The sequence below is a fragment of the Ochotona princeps genome, chromosome 32, assembly GCF_030435755.1.
Source record: "Ochotona princeps isolate mOchPri1 chromosome 32, mOchPri1.hap1, whole genome shotgun sequence".
NCBI lineage: Eukaryota > Metazoa > Chordata > Mammalia > Lagomorpha > Ochotonidae > Ochotona > Ochotona princeps.
In genome coordinates, this window is record NC_080863.1 from 6,012,209 (window position 1) to 6,038,268 (window position 26,060).

At 52.4% G+C, this 26,060-nt stretch overlaps 1 protein-coding gene across 1 annotated transcript; it reads left to right on the forward strand.

The window, feature by feature from the left end:
* The first annotated feature begins 4,525 nt into the window (after positions 1–4,525).
* Positions 4,526–25,766, forward strand: ATP6V1B2 (ATPase H+ transporting V1 subunit B2). The gene is made up of 14 exons (XM_004591389.4): positions 4,526–4,702; positions 12,549–12,604; positions 16,613–16,711; positions 17,261–17,354; positions 17,443–17,520; positions 17,991–18,130; positions 18,406–18,507; positions 18,861–18,958; positions 19,857–19,980; positions 21,153–21,303; positions 21,777–21,859; positions 22,416–22,520; positions 23,220–23,349; positions 25,480–25,766. The coding sequence occupies exons 1-14, from the start codon at positions 4,567–4,569 to the stop codon at positions 25,617–25,619; spliced, it is 1,536 nt and encodes a 511-aa protein (XP_004591446.2). The 5' UTR covers positions 4,526–4,566; the 3' UTR covers positions 25,620–25,766.
* Positions 25,767–26,060: the final 294 nt, after the last annotated feature.

Consider the following 26,060-nt stretch of genomic DNA (forward strand, 5'->3'; position numbering starts at 1 on the left):
GTGCAAATAAATAAATGCTTGAAATTACCACATAGTTTTTCCCACAGTCCACCTTTTTCAAGGGCACTTTGAAGATCTGAATCTAAAAAGGGCAGGACTGCAATGACTGTGAAAAAACGGACAGCTGGCTCCTGAGCCACGGGGACAACACCCTGCAGCAAGCCCAAGTCAAGGTCAGCTGCAGCCCCCATAGAATGGCTCCCCTGTAGGGACCCTTGGGAAGAGGAGAATTCAGCACACACACATACAGATACATGCACACACACACACACACACACACACACACTGCCCCAGCCAGCATTCCTTCTCCTCTCAACCTCCTGAGAAAGTGGCCCTGCCTAGGGAAGGACATGACCAGGAAGGCTTAAAGCCAAAGACGCAGCCAAAGGCCAGCTCCCTAACCCCCAGACTCTGGAGTCCCTCTGGCTGTCCCACTGCAACACAGAACTTGGCCCCAGGTTGCCCTCCTAGGCCTCCTTCTCTGGGCATCTCCCTTGGCACCCTACAGGAGTCAGGTAAGCGCAACACAGGCCAAATACAGATTAGGGGCAAAGAACTTTATGGCCCCTTGGGGCATTTCTTTCCTGAAGGGCAGCTCAGCTATTTAAGGATAGCAGTTTTTCTCTTGGTCATATTTATTAGAAAGGCAGATTTACAGAGAAGGAGAGAGAAAGATCTTTCATCTGCTGCTTTACCCACCAAATAGCCACAATGGCTGGAACTGAGCTGATTCAAAACTAGGAACCAAGAGCTTCCTCCAGGTCTCCCATGGGGGTGCAGGATCCCAAGGGCTTAAGTCATTCCCTCCGCTGCTTTCTCAGGTCACAGACAGGGAACTGAATGGGAAGCAGCCGGGAACTGAATGGGAGCAGCCGGGACACAAACTGGCAGCCATATGGGATGTTGCGGCTTGTAGACAGAGGATTAGCCAGTTGAACCACTGTGCTAGCCCCCTCTTCGTCATCTCTGAGTTTTGCACTACACTTGACAGTAGGAGTGTTGTTCGGTAACTCTTGACTGTGGTTACGGTTGACAATGATGAAGATGAAAGAGATGAGGAATGACTTCTGCCCCTGTGAACTTAAGTTAGGACTGGCCAAAGGCCTGGAAGACCTAGAGCTTGCTTGCTAATGAGTAGGAGGCAATCCCACCTGTGTTCAGGGTCCAGCTTCCAATCCCACCTGAGCAATATCTGCATAGATATTGAGAGCTTTGAAAGCCCCTCCCATACTGACTCTGGGGGTCTAAGTTAGGAGTCACTAACACAAAATCACATAGTACACATGGAAAGTTTACCATCCCCACACCTTTGCACAGGACTGCAAAGTGGCTACCAATGTCTGTGACTTCAAGAGCAAATCAACAATAAGCACTTGGACAAGTTCTGGGATCCCAGGAGATACTTACTATCGCATACTATTTATCTGCATGTCAGAAAAACAGTGCAACGTGGACGCCGCTCTGACCAGAGCCTTCTGTTTGCTGGGGGATTTCCAAACAGCAACTTCCCCAAAACAGATTTCTTCACAAAGGCAGCACCCACTGCGAACTGCTCCAGAGGAAGTAACAGCTTGGTTCATAGCCTGTCTCACTCAAGACTTACTTGAGACACTCAGTATTATTCCTCTAACCCATACCTTCCTCAAAAAAATTTTTTAAAGATTGGTTTGTTTTATTTGAAAGCCAGAGAGAAGCAGAGACAAAGAACGAGAAAAAGATCTTCCATCCACTGGTTTACTCCCCAAATGGCTGCAATGGCCAGAGCTGCGATGATTCAAAGCCAGAAGCCAGGAGCTCCTTCTGGGTCTCCCATATGGGTTCAGGGAACCTAAGGATTTGGGCTGTCCTCCATTACTTTCCTAGATGCATTAGCAGAGAACTGGATCAGAAGTGTAGCAGCCAGGACTCACAATGGGGCCCATATGGGATGCTGGCATTGCAGGGAGGGGTTTAACATGCTATGCCATAATGTCAGTCTTGGCTGGCCCCCGATTCTAGTGAAAAAGGCCTCCCTGTCCCCTCCCCCAACATGCACACTGTAGGGAACCACCCGAGCTTTGCTGATCCCGGCTGAGCTCTCTCTTGATAGTAACAACCAGTGTCTCGTTGCACACGGTCGTGTGTTCTGTCAGATCGTGTGTGTGAATTTTCACACCATTCACCCTTTAACTCCCGAGGCAAAAAAAAGCTATGACATGGCAATGTCATTGTGGCTTTACTGACACTGGTCCTGGGACAGAGACGAGGGAACCTGAGCCTGTCCCTGCTGCCCTCCACCGCACACACAGTCAGTCCTTCATATCCATATATTCCATAACATATCCAACTCAACAAAGACTAAGAAACACTATGTCTCTATGGAGCGGTGACAGACCCTTCTCCTGGTCCTTATTCCCTAAATAATACAGTTTAACAATTATTTACGTAGCATCTCCATTAAATTAGGTATTAGAAGTAATCCCAGAGCTGGTGCAGTGGTATGTCAGGCTAATCTTCCACTTGCAACTCCGGCATCCCATATAGACACTAGATCGTATCCTGGTGGCTCCACTTCTAATCTAGCTCCCTGTTAATGTGCCTGGGAAAGCAGCAGATAATGAACCAAGTACTTGGTCACCCATGTAGGGGGCCCAGAAGAAGCTCTAGGCTCCTGGCTTTGGATTGGTTTAGCTCCAGCTGTTGTGTCCGCTTGGAGAGTGAGCCAACAGACAAAAGATTTCTCTGTCCTCTCTCTCTTTTTCTCTCTCCTTGTCTCTATAAACCTTCCTTCAAATAAAAAAGAATAATTCTTTGAAAATTTTTACTTTTTAGTATTTGAATACTGTTCTAGCCAATAGAGGTATCACCATTTGCCCAGCCCCCTTCCCTTCCTTGGAGCATTGGGGATGTTCAAGGTTGTCTGTTTCAAGGACACTGTGTCCTTGATAAAGGGACTTCCAGCCATCGGTCTCTGTCTAGTTTCTATGCTGGCACATGTGCCATTCTCTCGGGCAGCCCTTGTTCTGGATCACACCCATTTATATTCCCTCTCCTCCCCACTGCTCCTGTATGACCTAGTGATAGAGAAACATGCAACGAAAGGACAGATCTGGGCAGCTCAGTTGCCAGCTGTTGGATCTCGCGCTGCAGCTGATGGTCAGAATTAGGACGCAGTCAACACAGCAATAAAGACAGAAAACTGTGCACACATAAGCCAGCTTCCTTTCCCACCTTCTGCTGAAAAGGTTGCAATGTTCTAGAAGCTCCTATTTCATTACATGGAAATATACAGGCTTATTTGTGGAATCATCTGTGGTTTGACTCCATATTTTCCTTCATGAAGATTTTCCAGCACGTGGAGAAATATTACGTGGGAAAATTCAGGTCACTGCTATGAGCTTTTCTTGCCCTGCCCTTCTCTATTTTTCTTCCTCCATAAACGTTTGTACTGAATGAACAAGAATCGACATTCCTTTGAATGTCATTTAACAGAAAAATATTGAACCCCCCTATTTCAAAAGGGCTGCTGGCAGGCAAAGGAGTTGCACCCAGGGCTGACCTTAAACCACTGAGTGATGTCCCATTCTTCGTGATACATTCCTTTCCCACAGGGTTCAAACGCTTACCTGGAGCAATCCAGGTAGGAAATTGTGGAATCTTTCATCACTCTACTGATTCATCTGCTAATGGCCTAATTCAGCGGACGCTTGTAGTTCCATATTATGTGGTTTTGAGTTTGGTTTTACATGGTAACTCCTCTTGACAAATCTCTTCTTGGAGACTAGCGCGGTGGTCCAGGCTAACCCTCCATCTGTAAGTGGGTAGAATGCCATATGGGTGCTGGTTCAAGTCCTACCTGTTCCACTTCCCATCTAGCTCCCTCACAGTATGTCTGCAAAGCAGTGGAAAATGGCCCAAATGGGAAACTTGGAAGAAGCCCCTTACTTTGGGCCAGCCCAGCTCTGGCCCTTGTGGCCATCTGGGGAGTGAACGAAGGACTTGTAACTCAGCGTTTCAAACAGAATAAATAAATAAATAAATAAAATTTATAAATATACTTAAAAGCAAAAAGGGTGAGGCGGCAGTATACAGTTTGCGTACACCTCCTCCATACGCCCCAGTCACACAATGAAGGAGCCACACCCAGCTCCCCCCATTTTTAATCCTCAAGTGTGTTTCTCTTCCCATCCCTCTGCGTATTTACCTGTGTTCTGACTGAAGTGTGTGTGCGTCTTTTTTTAACTTGAGCTCCCACACAGCAGACACCAGGCGTCTCCGGCCCACCCACTTGTCCTCTCCCCCTCACGATCCCTCCTCGTCCTCCCGCAGGGGCTCCCGACCCGGTGCCCGGCCTGCTGCCCGGCCTGCTGCCCGCCCCCAGCACGCTGGTCAGCTCCCCTCCGCGCTCCCGCGCCCGCCCTGGCGCACGCGCACTCGCAGCCCGAGTCACGCGTCCCGGAGAGGGCGGGGCTCCGCAGCGCGCACTGGAGGGGGCGGAGCCTGGCTTGCGCACCGCCCCGCTATATCTGCGCGTGCGCAGCGCCGCTGCGTGCCGTGGGGGGGGCTCGTCGGGACGGAAGAGACAAGATGGCGCTACGGACGATGAGGGGGATCGTGAACGGGGCCGCGACCGAGCTCCCCATGCCCACCGGCGGGCCGGCGGCGGGGGCGCGGGAGCAGGCGCTGGCGATCACCCGGAACTACCTCTCTCAGCCCCGCCTCAGTGAGTACCGATGAGCGAGACGCGCCCCGCCTCTGCGCCCACCCCAGCCCTGGGCTGCCTGCCGCTCACCTGCTGTGGCTGCGGGTTGGGGTCCCTTTGGGAAACTTCCCTCCACCCCCCCCCCACACACAGAGATCTTAACCCTGGATAGGTTTTACTGTCCAAGGCTATGTCGTGACTCGGTGGGCCGCGGGCAGGAGCCTCCTCCCGGGTGGGACTCGGGGTCGCCTCTCCGCGCCCCGCGCCCCCCACGCAGAGCGCACGGAGTACCTGCCTCTGTGGACCTCTGTCCACTGCCCCTTACAAGTTCCGGGGGGTGTCTGGGGCGCAGCCTCGCCTCTCCTCACTCCCCGCCCCGGGAAGGACCGACCGGCCGTCACCCTCCCCCGCTCTGCGTGCCCGGGGCACCTGCTTTCGAGGGTCCCCACCCTCCGCTCCCTGGACTTCCCGGGAGTCTGGGGGCGCACCCGCCCCACATCGCAGAGGCTGCCCTTTCTCTGGGACACCCGAGACACGGGCGGCCGGCCGGGAAGCCCTCTCGGTTTACAGGTAGGGTGCCGGGAGCGGTGGTCCTCGCCGTCTCCAGTCACCTAATCAGGTTTCTTTCTTCCTAGGCTTTTAAAAAATTTTTTCCACCTGCCGTCCTCTATGCATTAACTGACCCGACTGGTTAACTAAACTTGGAGTGGGGTACGTGGTTCTCCGGGACGCCCCCCTGCACCTACACCCCATGTGTGTAGCGTACGCACAGGTGCGGCGGCAGGTGCAAAGTGGCCTCGTGACCGTGGCTGCCCACCCGCCGGCCGGCCAGCAGCCCAGCAGTGCTGACCAGAGTGGTTTGCGTCTGCTCAGAGAATTCAGTGGGGAGCATCAGGCGTTGGCCGTGAAAGTGTAGACTGTGTTTACCAGCGGGACCAGTACCTAGGGTTTCCCCCAATGGAGGGGGCCTGCCTTTGGCAGCACTGGTCCCTGGGCGTTTCAGACGGCAGGGCCTTTGGCAGGGTCCTTCCCCCAGCCTGACTAATCCCCTCGAGCTGTCCGTGGTGGGTCATGTGATGGCGCTGCAGCGGAGGAAGGAGGAGAATGTTTCACACTGGATTGCCTAGAGGTGCCCTTCGCTCTGGAAATCCAGTTAGTCCCCCTGTGGGGGTGGGGGAGAGTTGTGGGAAGATAACTCGGACTGTCAGATATGTGGCGTTGTTGTGTAAACCCTGGCAGTTAAGTTCTACATAAGAGTCCCAGGTTCTGTTAGGGGTTGGGTGTGTCAACCTTGCTTTTTCTTGGTCCAGAGCAGAGTCGGTTAGTGGTACTTGCAGAGAAAGATCTGGCGTCTGATGGTCCGTTTCCCTGTAATTGTTCAATGGCGGCTCAGAAACTGTTGCCTGGATCTGTGAGACTGTTTTAGAACTGGTACTGCCTGATGGAGGTTGTAAGCCCGCATCAGACAGCAGTGTGGGTCCTTCCTGTGGCCTTTCCAGGCTGGGTTTCTCCTGACCAGTGTAAGCGCAGTGACAGGGTGAGCTCCAGGGCCCCCAGAGCTGTTTCTGAGCACGGTGCCTAACCAGCAGAAGGCTTTGAGCATCACGCAGCTTGCCTCTCTACCGCTGTCCCTCAGCGAAGGACTTGGTGCACGGCTGGCTGATGGTCAATAGCAGAAGTTTATTAGTGTCATCAGACTTTATACACTGAGGGTTGTGTGGGAATAAGGGAGGAGGTATTGAGCTTATCAAGAAAACCACCCACCTGTTTGTATACTTTTGTTTGGAACTCCTTTTGTTTTGTATATTCTACCAGGTGTTCTCACACACATGCTGTCCACTCAACTGTTCTCATAGAGATGATGTCCAATCAGTTTTACAAAAGATATCCATTCGGTTGTTATCACACAAATATTATCCAATCAGTTGTAATCCTGTGCCCACTGACCTTCTAGGGTCACAGTGTCCTCCTCTACCTCTCTGGCCCATTCTGGGAGCTCAGTGGACAGGGTCTCAACCCTGAGTCAGTCAGGGCTCGGCCCAGAAGCTGCTGTCTGGGATGCACACAACCACGTCCCAGGGCCTGCTGTCCATCCTCGCTGCATGCTGATGGGCAGCGTGGGTGGCAGTGATGGCTCAGGAACTAGGGTCCCTGCCACCCAAATGGGGCAGAGCTCTGGGCAGCTCGCTCGGGCCTGGCCCAGCCCTAGCTGATGCGGCCATTTGGGGAGTGAACCGGAAGGTGGGAGATTCATTCTGTCTCTTGATTTTTCCATGAATACATACACTTATAGAAAGTAAATTCTGTTACATTAGTAGTTATATTACTAGTAACGAAGTGCATTTCAGTAACGAGTTTTATTCCAGTCCGCCGTTTTAAGTGGTTCTGAATAAATATTAACCTCTGAAATTTTGTAACTGAGGCCCGGGGCCGCTGTCTGAGCTGAGGTGTAATTAGTCATTTAATGGTGTTTGAGTGAAGGAATGGGGTCACAGTGGCAGTTCCCTGCACTTCAAGGTTGTAGAACTGCTGACGTGGAAAGACAAACCTGAACTATGGAGTCTGGAGCGCTGTAGTAGGATTTCTAAGGTTCTAGAACACTCGAAGTTTGGGCACGGGTCAGTAGTGGGCACTGAACCTGTGGATGCTGAAGGTTTGGGGTGTGCTGTGTCTGGAGACCCCGTGCATTTCTCAGTGTTGGGAAGGAGCTCTGGGCTCCGGGCTTGCTCTGCTCTTGGAGCCGCCGCTGCAGGTGCAAGGCCCCACTTCTGCAGCTGCCACTCGAGGTGCGAGGCCCCATGCTTGCACAATAGACCGGGATTGTGCTGGGTTTTTATTTTGCTCTTTAAGGCGGAGCCCATGGGACTCTTATTGGGCAACAGCTGTTGAAATCTCCCTTTGAGTATGTCCCAGTCATTGAGGAGGGCTGAGTCTCTTACCCTACCAAGAGAACCAAAATTAGTGCCCCTTAACATTGTTGTAAAAGTTAGTAAATGTTTATCGTCTGCTTGTGAGTTCAGCATCAAAGGTGAAGACGTGGGTTGTAAAGCGCATTGACTGTGAAATACAACTGTGCGTCTTCTGGGTTGTGAGAAGTTCTGATCTTCCCTTGGGCCTCTCTGTTCTTGTTCATTTGGATGTGTTTGAGAAAGGTGTAGTCAGTATTTTTGATAAGTAGAGATGTTTATGTCATTTGTGAATGGTTGGCTGCTCTGAAGAGCAGTGTAGTGTCTTGAGCTCCAGCCTGGAAGCGCTCTGTGCTTTGGACTGGGAACCGGGTGGTGAGGAAAGCCGCCTAGAGGCTGCCGTTGTGGAAGGGTAGGAGATAATAGACAATGTTCCACAGCAGTTTCTCTGCTCTTTTCTTAGCAAGTTGTTTATCACCCTGGAAAAGAGCTATAGCTTGTATAAGCTGGTTTGGGAGGGTTCCTTCTTTTTTTTGGTAAGATCTATTTATTTATTTGAAAGTCAGGGAGATCTTCCATCTGTTGGTTCACTCCCCAAGTGGCTGCAAGAGCAAGGATTGGGCCTAGCCAGAGGCAGGAATTCGTCCCAGATCTCTACATGGGTAGCAGGGGTCCCGGACTTGGGCCTCCTTCTTTCCCTGGCCGCTAGCCGGGACGCAGACTGGTGCCCATGGGGATGCCAGCGTCCTAGTCATTGTCTTTGTGCTCGGCACCACAACCGTGGCCCCATGAACTGCTTTCTCGTCCCTCTTGGCCTAATACTTACAGGGTGTGAACTCCTTATTCTGAAATTATATGGGAAGTTGAGGTGAGAAATGTTACAGGATCATAGAGCACCAACCTGAGTTAGAGAAACCAACACTTAGCGGTGGGGCTCCGATGTGTGCTAACAGACTTCACTGTGATGAATCTAGAATTAGAGTGTGGGGTTAGTTTTGCCTACCTTGCAGTGTTTCCTGGAGATCAGTTAACCCTTCTGTAGATGATCTGTAAAGCTGCGAAGCAAGATGCAGATAAAAAGGTGGGTAATGTTTTTGCTTAGTTTGGATTAGAACATTTATTTGCTTCATTTTTATATGTTAATGTGTTAGCTTTGAAAGGCAGAATTGAGGGAGGGGCAGAGGAGAGAGATCTTGCATCTGTTGGTTCACTGTGCAAATGGCATCTATGGCTAGAGCTGAGCCAGGCCAGAACCAGGAGCCTGAAGCTCCATCCAGATCTCCCACACTGGTGCAAGGGCCTAAGGACTTGGGCTGTCCTCTGCTGCTTTTCCAGGCACATTAACAGGGAGCTGGATTAGAAGTGGAGCAGCTGGACCCGGTGCAATGACCCAATGGCTAAATCCTCACCTTAGAAGCACCAGAATCTCATATAGGCACTGGTTCATGTCCCAGCTGCTCCACTTCCCTTCTTGCTGTGGCCTGGGAAAGCAGTCAAGGACAGTCCAAAGCCTTGGGGCCCTGCAACGCTATGGGAGACCTGGAAGGAGCTCCTGGTTCCTGGCTTTGGACCAGCTCAGCTCTAGCCATTGCAGCCATTTGGGGACTGAACCAGCAGACGAAAGATCTTTGTATCTCTCCTTGCCTCCATAAATCTGACCTATCTTTCTAGTAACTTTTTTTTTGTGTTATCTGTTTGAAAAAAAAAAAAAAAGAAAGAAAGAAATGGAGCAGCCAGGGCTAGAACCAGAGCTCGTATGGGGTGCCTAAGCTGTCACCTGCCACGACTCGCACCCTGTCATCTTACTTTAAACCAAGCATGCTTGATCTTAGCTTCTGTGGGAAGCATCCCCACCTAACGCTGCTGTTTTCAACTCTTTTTTTCTTTTTAAAGATTTATTTATTTTTATTACAAAGTCAGGTATACAGAGAGGAGGAGAGACAGAGAGGAAGATCTTCCTTCCGATGATTCACTCCCCAAGTGACCACAACGGGCAAATGCGCGCCGATTCGAAGCCGGGAACCAGGAACCTCTTCCGGGTCTCCCACATGGGTGCAGGGTTCCAAAACCTTGGCCCGTCCTCGACTGCTTTCCCAGGCCACAGGCAGGGAGCTGGATGGGAAGTGGAGCTGCCGGGATTAGAACCTGCACCCATATGGGCTCCTGGGGCGTTCAAGGCGAGGACTTTAGCCATTAGGCCACGCCACCTGGCCCTCAACTGTTGTAATAACTGTGATTCCACTGGTTATCGCACAGGAAGCACTGACGGGCACAGGGAGATACTGTCTGCTGCATTCAACATTTGTTAAAAAAAATAGTCCACTTTCAGTTAAAAACTCATGAAGTCACTTGGATTGGGTGTTGCTGTGGAATCTGTGCAAATCCAAGAGTGTGCCATCCCATCCACACACACAAAACAAGTGCAGTTGGTTAAGAATCGGGCTGCAGCGGAGTTAAGCAGCAAGCCACTCGGACCTAAACGTAGGTTAAGATTCTTGGGCAGGTTAGTTAATTCCCCTGAGAAGAGCATTTTCTGAAAGTTGGAAAAGCAGCAGTTTAGCGCAAGTCTTGTCTAGCAGTAAGGTGAGCATCGCCGACGGGCGCCGAGGGCTTGTCGCCGCTGCCCAGGCATCCACGGGGCTCCTGCACCCGCTGTGGGCGTGGACTTTGCTGAAGAGGACAGTGTTTCCAGGAAGGCCGTGGCCAGTGTTTCGCTTTCATGGTCATGCTTTTGACTTGTGACTCTTGGGCAGGATGAACTTCCATTTTCAAAGCGCGATTCTGAAGACAGTTGTAGTCTGGACTGGAAGTTCAAAGGGAAGTTAGTCCCAAGGCAAAGGGAAGAGGATTGTAAGAACCCAAAGGCCTTTACTGATGTCACATGCTGTCCGAGGCAGACCGCGCCCTGACCCCACCTGCAAATGCTTCAAGAGTTTGAGAAGATGACCTGGGTTTTCAGAAAACATGTTTCTAAGGTACCTCACTTATTACTTCCACGCAGTAAGTTTAGAAATTCAGTGAAAAAAAATAGAGAAATTTTAGAGTCTTTAAAATGAGAACAGTAGGGAATTTTTTTTTTTATAAGAGCGAGATATTTTTCTAATGGTGCTCAGATTTTAAAAACAGTGAGGGGAGCATTTTTCATAAAAGTGGCAGGAAATACTATAGGTAGGGGTCTCCTGTGATTGTCTTTTGAGAAGTTTTCTGTTACCATCCATTCAGCCAGCTGATTTAAGCTCGCAGCTAGCCTCTCCCCTCAGGACTTTGGAAGAGAAAGCTCGAGGGAGGCGACCTTTTGGAGCCGGTGGCTGGTGCATTCCAGCAGAGATGTAATGTCGGGGTTGAAGTGACCTACTTGGGCGGCTCCCTGATGCTGTGCCTGGCTGCTGGCACTGGAATCCTGCAGCCCCTCGCGTTACAGGTTGGTGATTCAGTGGCTTCCTGGTTCCTGGGAGTCCCCAAATGTGCTAGGCTCATTGTGATGCTCCTCAGCAGGTGCAAAATGCCCAGTTGACTGGCACCTTCCTGTGTTTATCAGCTGCTCTGAAGCGCTGGATAATGCGTGATGACTTGTGAGGTTTCTGTTGGGGCACTCTCTGTCCTGTGCTCACTGATGGAGTTCCTGTTCCACATGTCACAGGTTGGCATGGTTGAGTGGTGTCTGATTCCTTGCTAAATTGAGGAATTGCAGGTGAATCATTTGTTCCGAGACTGGTGGAAAATGTTTCTCCAACCCGACTTCCAAGGTTTTTTTTTTAAAGGACACTTATCTTATCTGGTATCTGGCCTTTCCTTGGCCCACTCCCTCCTTCCCAAAGCCTGGAGTATTTATGGCACCACATAACGTAGAGGGCTGTACTTTCTTAGATCCCCTTTAGGAGTTTGTCCCTTGTGCTTTAGGCTCTACACGACCCGACCCTTGCCCTCAGCTCTGCTCGGCTGGATGCTTCAGTGGGCTGTGTGGCGTCTTACTGGGGCTCCCTGGAGTGCCCAGTACCTCAGTGGGCTGTGTGGCGTCTTACTGGGGCTCCCTGGAGTGCCCAGTACCTCAGTGGGCTGTGTGGCGTCTTACTGGGGCTCCCTGGAGTGCCCAGTGCCTCAGTGGGCTCTGTGGTATCTTGCTGGGGCTCCCTGGAGCGCCCAGTACCTCAGTGGGCTGCGTGGTGTCTTGCTGGGACTCTGCCTTGCTCAGAGCCCTGTCTCCTCACGTTGCCTACAGGAAGTGGGGCATGTCCCTGTGCCCCTTATGTTTGTGTCAGGTGCTGAGAGCTGTGATCCCAGTGACCCCGAGTAAGAATTCACAACACTGTTGTGGTTGTGGGTGCTGCATTGTAAGTTGTTCAAATATGAGCCTGTTGTACCAGTTGCATTCTTAGTTTTTGTAGATATTTGAGCTCCATGCTATAATGGGTGCGATAAAGTGGAAAAAGGTTCTGATTACACTTTTACTGGAGATCGGATTTCCATGTTGAAGCGCAAGAAAAAACTGGGATGTGAGACAGAGCAGGAGTGAGCACACCAGCCGAGTGTGGTGAAGGCACGGCAGCTGACTGCCCCCAGCCCCGGGCCTCCCCCCATTCAGGTCAGGGTGCTTTATGGCCATACACCTGGGCCACTGTTTGACTTCCAGACACCCTTTCCAGGATCTTGCCGGGGGCGGAATTCCTGAAATTCCTCCCAGAACTTCCTCTGGGCCTAATAGACTCCTTGGTGCTGGGTGGGAGGTTCCCCGGAGAAGGTTATGGTACAAGGACAAGGCTTTGGGTGTGCAGATGTAGTACAGCTCCCACTGGCTGGCTTCCACATTTCTTTCTTCATTCAACCACACAACCAACTCCCATTAACTCCCGCCAAGCTTACACACACGGGCTCAGTCTGCCCAGCCACCCTAACCACCCGGGCGAGGTAACGTAGGCCTTGGTGCTGTGTGACTGAAGCTGACCCTGTGTGTTTCTCTGTAGCATACAAGACCGTGTCCGGCGTCAACGGCCCGCTGGTGATCTTGGACCATGTCAAGGTAATGCTGCTCGGTGCTGTGATCTGGTTGCTCGTGCCCATAAGTCCCACGCAGCACCCTGCTTGTTCGAACATCAGTGCTGTAGAGGGGCCAGGAATTTTGGACCCAAACTCAGAAGACTGGATTCTGCCATTGCATCGACTCCGGGTGGTGTGTGGGCTTGAGTTCCTGCCGATTAGAAGGGAACAAGAACCAGTCCTCCTTTACAGGTTTATTAGGGAAAATCAGCAGAAATATTCATGAGGTGCTGTATCACCTGTGGGCTACTGCCGTTTGACCATATCTAACGCAGTCACAATTTGTATCATCTTAGAAAGCATGACACAGAATGTAGTTGATAATTGGATGCTCTGGGCTAAGCCTCCCACCTCCGTTCTGTGATCGGATCATTTGCTGGGAAGGTGATGTGCATGTATGCTGTCTAGAACAGTGATTCCCGTGGTTGTGAGCTGAGTGGGTCAGGAGAGGCACGCAGTACTGCCTTGTTAACGTGTAATGAAGTGTGTGTACCTGACGTGTGAGGCAAATTAAATTAAGAAAGATTTTATATAGAAAAGGCAAGGTAACCTTTCTCTCCAGCTTTATCACCAAGATAATGTGTTTTGCATTTGCAAAGTCCTCGTACAAATCAATGTTAGCTGAGTTTAGCAAACCTCCCTGCTGGCCCCCATTCCCCGCTGCTCCGCAGGCGGCTCAGAGCCTCTGTGTATTTCTTTGCCTTCTAGTCTCTTCTCTCGCTATATATATTTTTAAGACTTATTTGCGTTTATTGGAAAGGCAGATTTACAGAGAGGAGACACAGAAAGATCTTCCATCCACTGGTTTACTCTTTAATGGCTCTAACTGAGCTCATCTGGAACCAAAGCTTATTCCAGGTCTCCCACACGGTTACAAGGTCCCAAGGCTTTGGGCCATCCCCTACTGCTTTCCCAGGCCACAAGCAGGAAGCTGGATGGGAAGTAGAGCAGCCAGGACACAAACCAGCACCCATATAGAATGTGACACTTGGAGGTGGAGGATTAGCCAGTTGAATCAACACACCGGCCCTTTTTCTCTCCTTATATCCTGTTTTTTGTTGTTTTGTTTTAAAGATTTATTTTTATTGGAAAGGCAGATTTTCGGAGAGGAGGAGAGACAGAGAAAGATCTTCCGTCCAATGGTTCATTCCCCAAGTGGCCGCAACGGCTGGAGCTGAGCCAATGCAAAGCCAGGAGCCAGGAGCTCTTCTGGGTCTCCCACGCGGGTACAGGGTCGCAAAGCTTTGGGCCGTCCTTGACTGCTTTCTCAGGCCACAGGCAGGGAGCTGAACGGGAAGTGGAGCCGCCGGGGTTAGAACTGGCGCCCATATGGGATCCCAGCACATGCAAGGCAAGGAGTTTAGTTGCTAGGCCACGCCGCCGGGCCCTCTCCTTATGTCCTGTTAGAGAACGTTGTTCACTCATATCTGAAAAAATACAGAATTTCCTGCATGAGTGGATTGAGAAACGGCCTCCACGACACTCGAGTTTGTGTTGTTCAGGTCCTAGCTCCATCTTAAGGTGTATACCAGACAGCGAGGCAGCCCTGCAGGAGCTGCAGCTGCAGTGTGCACACGCATGTCAGTGAGTCACCAGACGCGCCTGGAAAACTTGTCAGGAGGGGCCGGCGCTGTGGTGCAGCTGGCTCAGCGACCCCTTGGGACACTGCCTCTGCTTGGCGTGCCAGTGTGGGTCCTGGTTCCCCTGCTTCTCGTCTGGTTTCCTGTTACTGGGTATCCTGGCGACACCAGATGGCCCAAGTACTTGGGTTCTTGCCACTCGTGTGGGAGAGTCAAATGGGCACACGCAGAGCGAGTAGACGTGCATAGAAGGTCTCTCTCACTCTGCCTTTCAAGCAAAGAATGTTTAAAATATCCTCCTTCGCAGAGAACAGTGCCAGAGCTGCAGCCGCTGAGTTGAATCCCACGCTGGCTACAGCTCTAGGGGGAAGAGACTGGCCCCTACATGTTACGAGGCTCAGGGGTGATTTTTCTGTTGTGTGTTTGGTTTGGTTTTGAACTGACAGTCACACAGAGGACCAGGGAGCAGACGATCATGTACCAGTGGTCTCAGGACTGGAAGGGAGAGTGCGGCCCCCCGTGGTGTGCGCAGCTCAGGAGGCTGGCCGGGAAGCTGCCCCTGGGCAGTGCCAGCCACGAAGGAAGCATAGCTGCTTTCCCTTCCCAGTGCAGAGTCCACAACCCAGGGTGAAATACATTAGCAAAAATGCCCGTGTGAAACATAACAAAATTATGACCGAGTGGTTTGTCCCAGTGAGTCAGAGGCAATCTGGTAGAGCAAAACACATCAGTGTCACAGCACGTTTGCGGATCAAGCTGGAGAGAACCTGGGCGCATCCCAGTAAATACAGAAGGAAAAGAGCGTCTCTGATTCTTTACAAAGCAAGGACTAGAACAGACAGTGAAGCCCTTCGCAGATGTCCACGCAGAAAGGAGGTGAAAACATCCCTGTTTGTGTCCTCTCTCCTAATGGGCAGCTGCCTGCCGGGTGACCTGCAGGCTAACTCAGCAGACCCCGAGGGTTAGGGGCTGCATCCGTTAGATGCCCCGTCTGGTGGTGGGTCCCCAGATTGCCCATGCTCCTATCTGTCGCAGGTGCCTGGCCTGGGGTGGGGACCTGGAGGCCTGGCGCACAGGAGCCCTGCACCTCTGCCTGGGGCTGTGTCCTCAGACCCTGGCTCCGAAGCTCCTCTGGGCAGGGTTTTTTTCTTTTTTTTAAAGATTTATTTTATTTTTTTATTACAAAGTCAGATATACTGAGAGGAGGAGAGATAGAGAGGAAGTGGAGCTGCCGGGATTAGAACCAGTGGCCACATGGGATCAAGGCGAGGACCTTAGCCACTAGGCCACGCTGCCAAGCCCTGGGCAGGGTTTTGTGGAAGCCCTGATGAAGTGTCTGTGATTGTTGGCCAGTGGTACCGAGTCTGTGTTTACTCCCTCTCTCTGGAGGTCAGACGAGGTCACAGTGCAGTGTCTACTCACCTGCTTGGTTCTCCTGGCAACCAGCACTCCATCCTTCGAGAGTTCCTGTGTGTGAGGAAAGAATAAAAGTATAAACCCAGGAGGATTCAGGACATAAATGTAAAAATGAAGCATTCATGTCAGCGGAGGACCATTGGAGAACCTCACGTGGGATGCTTCCCGCTTCAAGACACAAAAGGTGCAGCCCTAAAGGACAGTCATTCGTTGTGTTACATTGAAAGTCTTGAAACTGAAGATACCTTACAATTAAAACAAGGAGCATCCTGGGGAAAGAGATTTGCAAAAGGTTCAAAATCTAGAATCTATGAAACTCCTATTTAAAAATTTACTTGTAAAGTAAATTAATGTATTAACAGGCAGCTTATAGAAAGTGAAATGTGAATTGGCAGTGTCAGCATGATTGAATGACAGACAACGTCAGTGGAAGTCAAGAAAATACAAACTGAAAAGATGACTGCTGGCCCTTTTTCAAAATGGCAAAAGTAAAAGTGTGTGGGTTCCATCCCAGCTCCAGTTCTATTCTTGTATCTCAAATGGAAGAGAAAGAACTTTTAATTAAAGAAAAAAGAAAAGCAAAAGATCTCTCTTCTCAACTGGGCTGACTTTTTCCTTGTGGTTGTCTTTAAATAGTGCAGTGTAACTATGTACATGGAATTTACTTTGTATTTGGAACTGCAAGTAAGCTAGAGGCCATTGAAAGCATAGGAAATGTATGGGTTATCTGCAAATACTGCATCCCTGTATCGCCTCACCTTGGGGCTCCAGCACCTGGAGATTTTGGTGTTTGTGGGATCCTGGGAGCACTCATCTCTGGGCCTCAAGGAGGACCGTGGGGTCAGTGATGTAAGGGCTTACACGATCCAAGAGGTGTCCCTGTGTGTGTTGGAGAGCAGGGGGACGGCACACCATCCACGCTGTGAGGGACACAGCGCGTGGGTACCGTGGGCAGCTCTCAAAGGGCTCAGCTGGGTTATCTTTCTGCTTCCCAGTTTCCCAGGTACGCTGAAATTGTCCACTTGACGTTACCAGACGGTACCAAGCGAAGCGGGCAAGTCCTGGAAGTTAGTGGCTCCAAAGCTGTGGTTCAGGTAAGCGCACTCTGGAACCCTGGCCAGCTGGCCTGTTTACTTGGTGCAGGCACCTGAGGGTTGCTGCTCATAGAGCCGAGGGCCAGCGACAAGGAGATCGTACCATGTTTGCCCGTCCAGCACCAGCCACCAGTAACTGCTCCAGTGACATCGTTTAAAAAAAAATTGGGATGGTATAAGACAGGCACATGGAGAGGTGAATAAGCTTACTGATAATAGAACCAAAACAGTGTCGAATCTAAATACTGCAGAGCTGGGATGCGCAGGGCGTGTCTCAGAGCACCTGACAGGAACTGTTGGTAGGCTCGGTGGGACCGCCTGACTCCTCCAACGCCTGTTCCTTTTACGGCCGTGGAGTAAAAAAGCAGAAGACATCCTTAGGATGCTTGTCCAGGCCAACCTGCAGTCCTGGACCTTGCTCTGTGTTGACAGTTCAGCTCCTGGCCATGAACATGTTTCTGTTCGTTATATTAAAAGCAGTACGTCTCTGAGTTGTAGCGGATAAAGGCTGTGTAACGGGCGCTCACCTCGGACACTGTCTCCTCATAGGTGTTTGAAGGGACATCAGGTATTGATGCCAAGAAGACGTCCTGCGAGTTCACCGGGGACATCCTGCGGACGCCCGTGTCCGAGGACATGCTTGGTGAGTGGGGCTGTTCGTCTGCGCAGGATCCACGGAGGGATGGGTGTGGGAATGTCCAGGTGCTGGACCGTCTCGTGCTGTCCCGCAGGCCGCGTGTTCAATGGATCGGGCAAGCCCATCGACAGGGGCCCGGTGGTCCTGGCTGAAGACTTCCTGGACATCATGGGTGAGACGGGAGAGGGTAGATTTCTGTGTGTGGGGAAAACAGCCGCGATCCCTCCAGTAACTAGCAGCCAGACAGTGATGGCCATAGTATCATTTCAAGTAGGAAACCGATGCTCGCTTTAGATGGCACCCCAGTTAGAGGATACTTAGTTTGTTCGTGTCTTCCTGCAGATTACCTTAACATTTGGTGTAGCCTTTTAAGATTGTAAAAGATCACTGGGGCAGGTCAGAATGTGGTAAGCCGTGGCTTGATTTGGGCTTCTTTCTTACTTACCGTCCTTCCGTTTTACCCAGTTCCACTGCTGCTTGTTTTGTGAGACTAGAAAGGACTGAAGAGAAAAAAAAAAAATCTCTAGTTTGCAGCTTTTTAAAATAGCCAATATTTTAAGAATAGAAGAAAGTGCTGTGTGCAGTTCTGGTCTTCTGATTTGATTTTGCTTCTGCTTCCCTTATTGGAATTCATGTCATCAGGCCAGCCCATCAACCCTCAATGTCGAATCTACCCCGAGGAGATGATCCAGACGGGCATCTCGGCCATCGACGGCATGAACAGCATTGCCAGGGGCCAGAAGATCCCCATCTTCTCGGCGGCCGGGCTGCCGCACAATGAGGTGAGCCCTGGGATCGCCTGGTGTGGCGTGTGAGGGGAGACCGCCCCTGCACAGCGGGTGACTGCGCCCAGTGCGGAGTGCGCCTGTGCGAGCTGGTTACACTGGCTCTCCACTCGCAGCCATCTTCTTCCTGCCTTTGCTCATCTCTGGACAAAACACAAAACGGTTGTGCCAGGGAGTCCCCATTAAATACCGGAGGACAATTCCAGACAGTTCTGTTGTTGCAGAAATGTTTCTTTGGATTTCAACACATTTCTTTTTCCATTTCCCATCAGATTGCAGCTCAGATCTGTCGCCAGGCTGGTTTGGTAAAGAAGTCCAAAGACGTTGTGGATTACAGTGAGGAGAACTTCGCCATTGTCTTTGCTGCTATGGGTGTAAGTGTGTCTGATTTTTGTTTGGTTTTTGTTTTTGTTTCCTGCTCCAGTATGCCACAGACGTGTTTTAGAGCAGCGTGGTAAGTAATGCGTGTGCAGTTCCGTTGATCACTAGGTAGACAAGTTGTAGCCTGGCATTTGGGCAGACGAAGGATTGCAGCCAGCACTTGGCAGAAACTTGAGAGTAATCCTCTTTGCGCCCAAGGCAGGCACTGCTCTCGGGTAGCCTTTGTGAAGACACACTGGGTGAGGGAGGTGCTCCGGAAGGAGCCAGATCCCACAGCCTGGCCTGCGTGCGGCCTGCATGTGGAGGAGCTGTCTTCTCCAGCACTAATGGCATCATTGCTGTTTAGGTAAACATGGAAACGGCCCGGTTCTTCAAGTCTGACTTTGAAGAAAATGGCTCCATGGACAATGTCTGCCTCTTTTTGAACTTGGCTAATGACCCGACGTAAGTAAATGGAACTCTTACCTTCCTGTTTGCCTGGACTCGGGGTCAGGATGGTGCCTGAGCCGAGGGAGGTGAGCGACGAGGTGTGAGCTCGGGAGGGCCCAGGGCTGCGTGACTGGGGCTTCAGTCCAGCCCTGCTGCTTAGGGCTGGTTTGAATGGGAGCAAGTTACTGAGCTCTTGGTGCCCCTAAACTGTGACGAAATAGCCCTCCTCTCACTGAGGTGTTGCACAGATTCAGTGAGGTCATACTGTGTGCCAGGCACACAGTCAGCACTTGCTAGATGTTTGTGGTTTTTTTCCCCCTCTACCTGAGAAGCCTGGTGTCTGTTTCCACCCGTTTGTCCTGCCTTCTCTCCCAAACCGATCAGCTTGGAGACACTACAGCTCTGAGAAGTTTGGAAAATGACATCCCTCGTTGACCATGGGCAGAGGGTGCTTGAGTCCCTTCAAGACAATGGGATCAAAAAAGAAAAGAAAGTGGGGTTGAGTTTGCATGAAGCAGAGGCACATCCCCTTGGTGCTTGAATTCCTCCCTCGGCGGCTTATGGTGCCTGATGCCCTGTGAATGCTGCATCCGTGGCTACGAACAAGGAAGAAAGGCTGCACATGCTTAGTATAACTGCAGTTAATTTCTCCTCACTTTTTCAGTCCCTAGTTGGTTGGATCTGTAGATGCAGAACTTAATGGATATCCAGAGCCGACGGGAACCAGGTTAGCTTAGTAGTGCTAACTAACTGGCACCATGCAAACACATAACTGCCTTGAGACGTCTTAGAGCAGTCAGGGGTGGCTCTCCGCGCATGTCACACCCAAAAAGGGGAGTGGCCATCACCCCCAGGGCTGGTGCACTGCCTGCCCTTCAGCGTGGGTGACCGAGACCTTGGCCTTCCCTTTCAGCATCGAGCGCATCATCACGCCTCGCCTGGCTCTGACCACCGCAGAGTTCCTGGCGTACCAGTGTGAGAAGCACGTGCTGGTCATCCTCACAGACATGAGCTCCTACGCGGAAGCGCTGCGAGAGGTAACGCCCACCCGGGCTCGCTTCCCTCAGGCAGAAACGGGTCATTTTAAGGGCCACTTCCTTGGGAAGAGTTCTGTTGCTGCTAATCATTTATTTCGGCTCTTTGTTCATTGCATTAGTAGAATGTCTTAATTAGAAAGGAAAGCACACCTGCTTTCCCAGCTGTCAGTTTGGAAAGGGCTGGATTTCAGTTCCCACCCCGTCGCTGTGCCCTCACTGTGTGGGGGTGGGTTGTGGTGCAGTGGGCCAAGCTGCCTGGGCGATTTCAGAGGAAGAAACCTAATAAAAGTGACTGACTTACTTGCTCATTGATGAAAGAAGTGCACACATTCCTCTACTCTGATGTTAGCTCTTACTAGGAGAGGCAGACAATGGGCTTGTTAACCCTCTGCACAAAAGGTCTTTCAACCTTGTTGCATCCTGGCCCTGGATCCCAGAGCTTACACCTTGCAGAGGTGCAGCAGGTGCCCCAGGTCAGGGGTCATGGTTACAAGTTGGCTGAGAGGGCAGGGGAGTGCGGACCTGGCAGCAGGGCATCTCCCAGCGCTGAAAGTGTCCCAGCTGATGCGGGCTCCTGCTGTCACCAGGCCAGCCCTGACCCCACAGCTCTGTGTGAGGTGACCAGCTGTGACTCGGTGTTCCCTTGGGCTGGATTTTTCCCCCACCCATGACAGGCCGATACTTTATAAGATCCAGTAAGAAGTTTTTTCGAGACATGTGATTCAGCACAGCCCGACTTGCCATTCCGACGGTCGGAAGGGTGCATTCCGTGGTGTGCGTGCAGGCCATGACGATGGTTGGTGGCCTCGCCCCCTCTCGGGATTGCCTCAGGACTCGTTACTGTGACTAACTAGTTGCACAGGAGGAAATTCATCTGCCAAGAGTCTTCCATCAATTTTGAAGTTCGCTTCCTCTGATTGAAAAAATCACAAGCAGGTTTTCATCTAGCAAGCTGCTTGAAGCTTTAGGGCCCAGCAAGGAGGACGCTTCTACCCGCTGGCGGCAGTTTTGTTACTGGCGACTTTGACTTTTTGTTGCTGAGCCATTTGTCTGAGTTGGCTCTTACAAAGAGGGTTTGAAATGAGCAGGGTGAGGTTCCCTTCCGACACGCATGCAGCCAGGCCTGCCTGTGCGCGTGCTGTGTGACATCGCTGTCCTTGGCTTACCTGCAGGTGTCTGCAGCCAGGGAGGAGGTTCCGGGCCGCCGCGGATTCCCGGGCTACATGTACACAGATTTAGCCACCATCTATGAGCGCGCAGGGCGGGTGGAAGGCCGAAACGGCTCCATCACGCAGATCCCCATTCTCACGATGCCCAATGACGGTGAGTCCCCAGTTCTGGGAGAGCACCTGCCCCCCGCATGGAAACTCTCCTCCAAGAGGCTGCCCAGCTGGTTGCGGCTTTGGCTGCATCTGCGAGGGAGCTTGTGGTCAGAGGTGAAGGCTGTTTGTATAATGAGGAGAGGACACTTCATGGGAGGAAGCCCCGTGCGCTACGTGGACTCCCCTGAGCCCGGCCTCTGGGCAAAGGACATGTTTAGATACGATGGCCATTAGCCATGACCAGCTGTATTTGAAGTGAATTCACGTGAAGTACGGTGTGGAATTAAGTTTTCGGTTTCGTGGGGCAGCGGTTCCCACTTCAGATGGCACGGAGGCACGGGCTCTCCGGCCTCTAGAGTCCTGTCCCTGTGGGTGCTGCTGGAGCTAGGACAGACGGGCAGTGGGGTGGGCGCACGGGGTGGATGCGCGCGCCACGGAGAGTGCCAGGCCTGACCGTGTGCGTTCCTCTGGCAGATATCACCCACCCGATCCCTGACTTGACTGGGTACATCACAGAGGGCCAGATCTACGTGGACAGACAGCTGCACAACAGACAGGTACTGCCCCGGGACTGGGCGGGACACCGTCCCACACCCCTCCCCAGGAACCGGCTCCAGTTGCTGCCGGGAGAAGCACTGAGCTTGGCTCTGCTGGAGGTCCTTCCTTAGAAAGCATCCTGAATTGTTCCAGATACACGTAGAAGATCATCCTTGCTGTCTATCAGAAATGATGGCACAGTGCCAGGGTGAAGACATCCCTCTTTGCCATTTTGTATCTTTAAAGATAGAATGTGCCATCTCCAAGGACCATTTGGGGCATTCTGTCTTATGACAGCGCCCCCTACCGGTCTTCTTGTGAGCGGGATGGCATGTTGGGAAGCTCGCTGTCCAGCTCTGGCTTCCCGAGTCAGCCCTGAGCTGGGATGTCACACTCTCAGATTTGATTCCCACAAGAAATACCACGCCATGAAATGGTTCTTATTTGAACTTACCCGGGAGCAAGTGCTGCCGGTGTTGTGTGATGTCCGGATTGAGAGGAGTCAGGTGCCTTCTTACTGCCCGTGGAGCTCGGATTCCGTGCTCAGTACGGTGTTGTCTCCGTCCCCGCCCTCAGATTTACCCTCCCATCAACGTGCTGCCTTCCCTGTCGCGGCTCATGAAGTCGGCCATCGGGGAAGGGATGACCAGGAAGGACCACGCCGACGTCTCCAACCAGCTGGTGCGTGCCGCCTGCTCCTTGCTCTCCATCTGCTCCCTGTTCAAGCAGGATCTTAATGTAGAATGGGTGGGGAATGTGTTCCTGGTTGAGAGCCGAGGCAGGTCTGATTTCGTAAGGAGAGCTGCTGGAAGCCTGTGTCTAAGCCCAGGTTGCAGAGCACTCCTAATGGCAGCCGTTACTGCAGCGTGTTTCTCCAACACCCGCTCGCCCGTTGTTGCCTACCCTGTGAAACAGCAGAGTACTAAAGGGCTCCGTTCACTCCGCCGCCCGGTGGCTGAGGTCGGGTGAGGCTCTGCACCAAGCTCGGCTAAGGCAGGTCTTCGGACCCTCGGGCGGATGTGGTAAACGTGCTTTAGTCACAGAGTTTTCCTGGCTGGGTTTCTGCGATGCCTGTCCATAGCTTAACCGTGAACGCCAGTGTTCCAGTCATAGCTTAACCGTGAATGCCAGTATCCCAGTGCTGTATTCTTTGGAAGCTCGCGAGGAAGCGTGGGTTTTGTAGGATGTTCAGTGTTGTGGGTGGCTGGCCTGAAGATTTCTGCGTGGGTGAGGGCGTTACCCATGCATTCCTTCTGGTCCTCTCACGGGACGTCGGTGCGGTCTCCCACCACGCCCCGCACAGCACGCCTCTGTGCAGCAGGCAGCTCGGAACAGGTGTGCGGCTCTCACGTGTGGCCACACCTCCGCTTCTCCCTTTAGTACGCGTGCTACGCCATTGGGAAGGATGTGCAAGCTATGAAAGCTGTGGTTGGAGAAGAGGCGCTCACCTCAGATGACCTGCTCTACCTGGAGTTCCTGCAGAAGTTTGAGAAGAACTTTATTTCTCAGGGTAAGATGGTGCCCTGTTTCCTTACTGCGGTGGACGCCCCCTGCACATTGGCAAGCTTCTTCCCCAGGCTGACAGCACTGTTCCTGCGTGCCTTTTCCTGGGCCAGCTGGCTGCTGCCCCTCCCCTGCTGGCCACGTCGGGACCCTCTCAGCTTGAAAATCCGTTTACTGAGCTGCTGTCTTATTTTCTTCATTATCACACTTACACTTAAAAGGTAGAGCATCAGAGAGAGGCAGGCAGAAATCTTCATGCACTGGTCCCTCCCCGTGTCCACTGCACCCAGTACCGAGCTAAGCCAATGCAGGAGCTAGGCGCTCCGTCCACGTCTCCCACGTTTGTGCCCACCCACCTCTGCTTTCCCAGGTGCGTTAGCAGAGCTAGGTGAGAAATGGAGGAGCTGGGATTTGAAGGGGTGCCCATAAGAGATGCCAGCGTCACCAGCAGCAGCTCGACACACTGTGCCACAGATCTCCATCCCTGCCCCTGCGCAGCCCTGCTGGCGGCTGACGCCATAGCCTGTCAGCAGCCGTCTCCCTCGCTGCTGGGAGGCTGTCACTCCAGGTTTTCCTGCTCCTTCGTTACTGACATTCCGAAAGCTCAGTGTAGCTTGTTCCTCGTTCCTGCCCTAGCCTTAACATGTCAGTGAGTGTGGATTCCGGGGAGTTACACAATCCGTAGTCTCTCCAGTCCTCCCACGGCTCCAGCTGACTTCGGGAGGGCCCTTTGGTGAATGCTGCCCACGTGGAAGATCCGGGCGGGCCTCGAGGCTGCTGCATTAGCCGGCCCACCCCTGGCCGGTACTAGACGGAACATCTGTCTCCCTCTCTTCAAGTGCATCTTGCTTTGTTTTTTGTTTGTTTGGTTGGTTTCGTTTTACGTACTTTACCCTGCTCCATTTTTATTCCCTGAAGCCACTGTTTCCCAGACTTGAATGTGCTGTTGAATCAACTGGAGGTCATGCTAAAATGTGGACTCCGACTTAGTGGGTCTGGATGGGCCCGAGACGGTCCGTGTCCTGGAGCTCCTGGTGTCCTGAGGCCCTGGGCCTCATCCTTGGCCAGCAGAGCCAGCTCCTTACCCGCTCCCCCACCTCTCCGCTGCCCTCCTTTTACAGGGGAGGGTTGTTGCTGATTGTGGGGGAGTCCCTCTGCTGGGAAGCCTGGGTCTGCACGCCTTCAGCGCCCTGCAGGTTCAGTCCAGGACCACTGCAAGAAAGCAAGTCACACAAATAGTTTCCCAGCGCATATGAAAGCTACATTTGCACTGTGGTCCGTCCTTATAATGTATTACCATAAAATTCTGTCCACAATGACGACAGCTTATGTAGAAATGGTGATTGGTGAAGAGCGGCGACGGTCACCTGAGCTGCTGGGGCGGGGGTCCCAGGGTTACTCGAGGTCGGGTGGCACCGGCCTGCAGTTCACAGACCAGAGACAGGTCTGTCCCCAGCAGTTTTCCGTGTAGGGTTTTCAAAGCCATCCTGCTTTTTGTCCCTGCTAATAGTGGTGTTTTGTTTGGGCCTCGGCGGTGATCACAGCAAAGTGTGTTCGCCTTGCGGTCAGGTGTGCTGTTTGGGTTTGGACCCCTTTGTGATCATTGTGGTTAAAATCCTCCACACCAGTGTGGTTACTGGGGTTTGTAGAAGTCAGACCTATCCACACCTTAAGAGGGGGGGAAAAAAAACCAGAAGTGAGGCCTTCCCCTGAGAACAGCACCCAGAACCCAGGCGCTTGATTCCGTGGCTGAAGAAGGTTTGGGCAGTGAGGAGGCCTGTGTTGCTGTAATAACTGTGTGTGTTTGGTGCTGGATCGCAAGTGTAGGCTCCCTGGGCATGTGCACCAGCCTCACTCGCTTGTGCCCTGTGGCCCTGGCGAGCCCTGTTCTGGGGAGACTGCTTCTCACACCGCTCTCTGACCACAGCCCTGGCTCTGGCTTCTGCTTGGGCAGATGCTGCCCAGGCACCTGAGTCCTGTCAGACCCCCACGGCCACCCACCTGGGTGCTCCGAGGGCATCACCGTCATCCCGGCGGCCAGTGCCTGAGGCCAGAGCTCTCTGCTGAGCCATGTACCTGCACTGCTGGCCATCAGAGTTCCCAGAGCCTCTGTTCACTCGCTCTCCATTCCTTCAAGGTCCCTACGAAAACCGCACTGTCTACGAGACGCTGGACATCGGCTGGCAGCTGCTCCGAATCTTCCCCAAAGAGATGCTCAAGAGAATCCCTCAGAGCACCCTGAGCGAGTTCTACCCCCGAGACTCGGCCAAGCACTAGCCGCTGCTCCGTCCCCGCCCGCCCCGCGTGGGCCTCTCGTGAAATACTGGTTCCGGTTCTGCATTCCTTCCACACTCCTCCAGTCCCCCAGCTGGCTGTGGCAGGTCACGCCTTCCCGTGTCATTAAAGGTGACGTTTTGTGCTGGTGTTGCGATGTGATCAGCTGCTGCCAGGCCTTCAAGTCACCCACTTCCAGACCAGGGCATGGGGGGCACTCGGTGGAGCAGCCCCGTGGGGCCGGGGCAAGCCTTCCCCTGACGTGTTTGTGCACGGTGGTGTCTCTCCTTCATTACCCAGAGCGTCATTGTCCTGGGTTGTCGCTGTCTGAACCTACAGTGCGTGAGGTCTCTGCACTCGGGCCAGGAGGCTCTGGGCCCAGCACTTTGGGCTGCTGGTGCTGTGAGTTTACGCACCTGCTCTCCGTGTGTGGTTCTATAACTG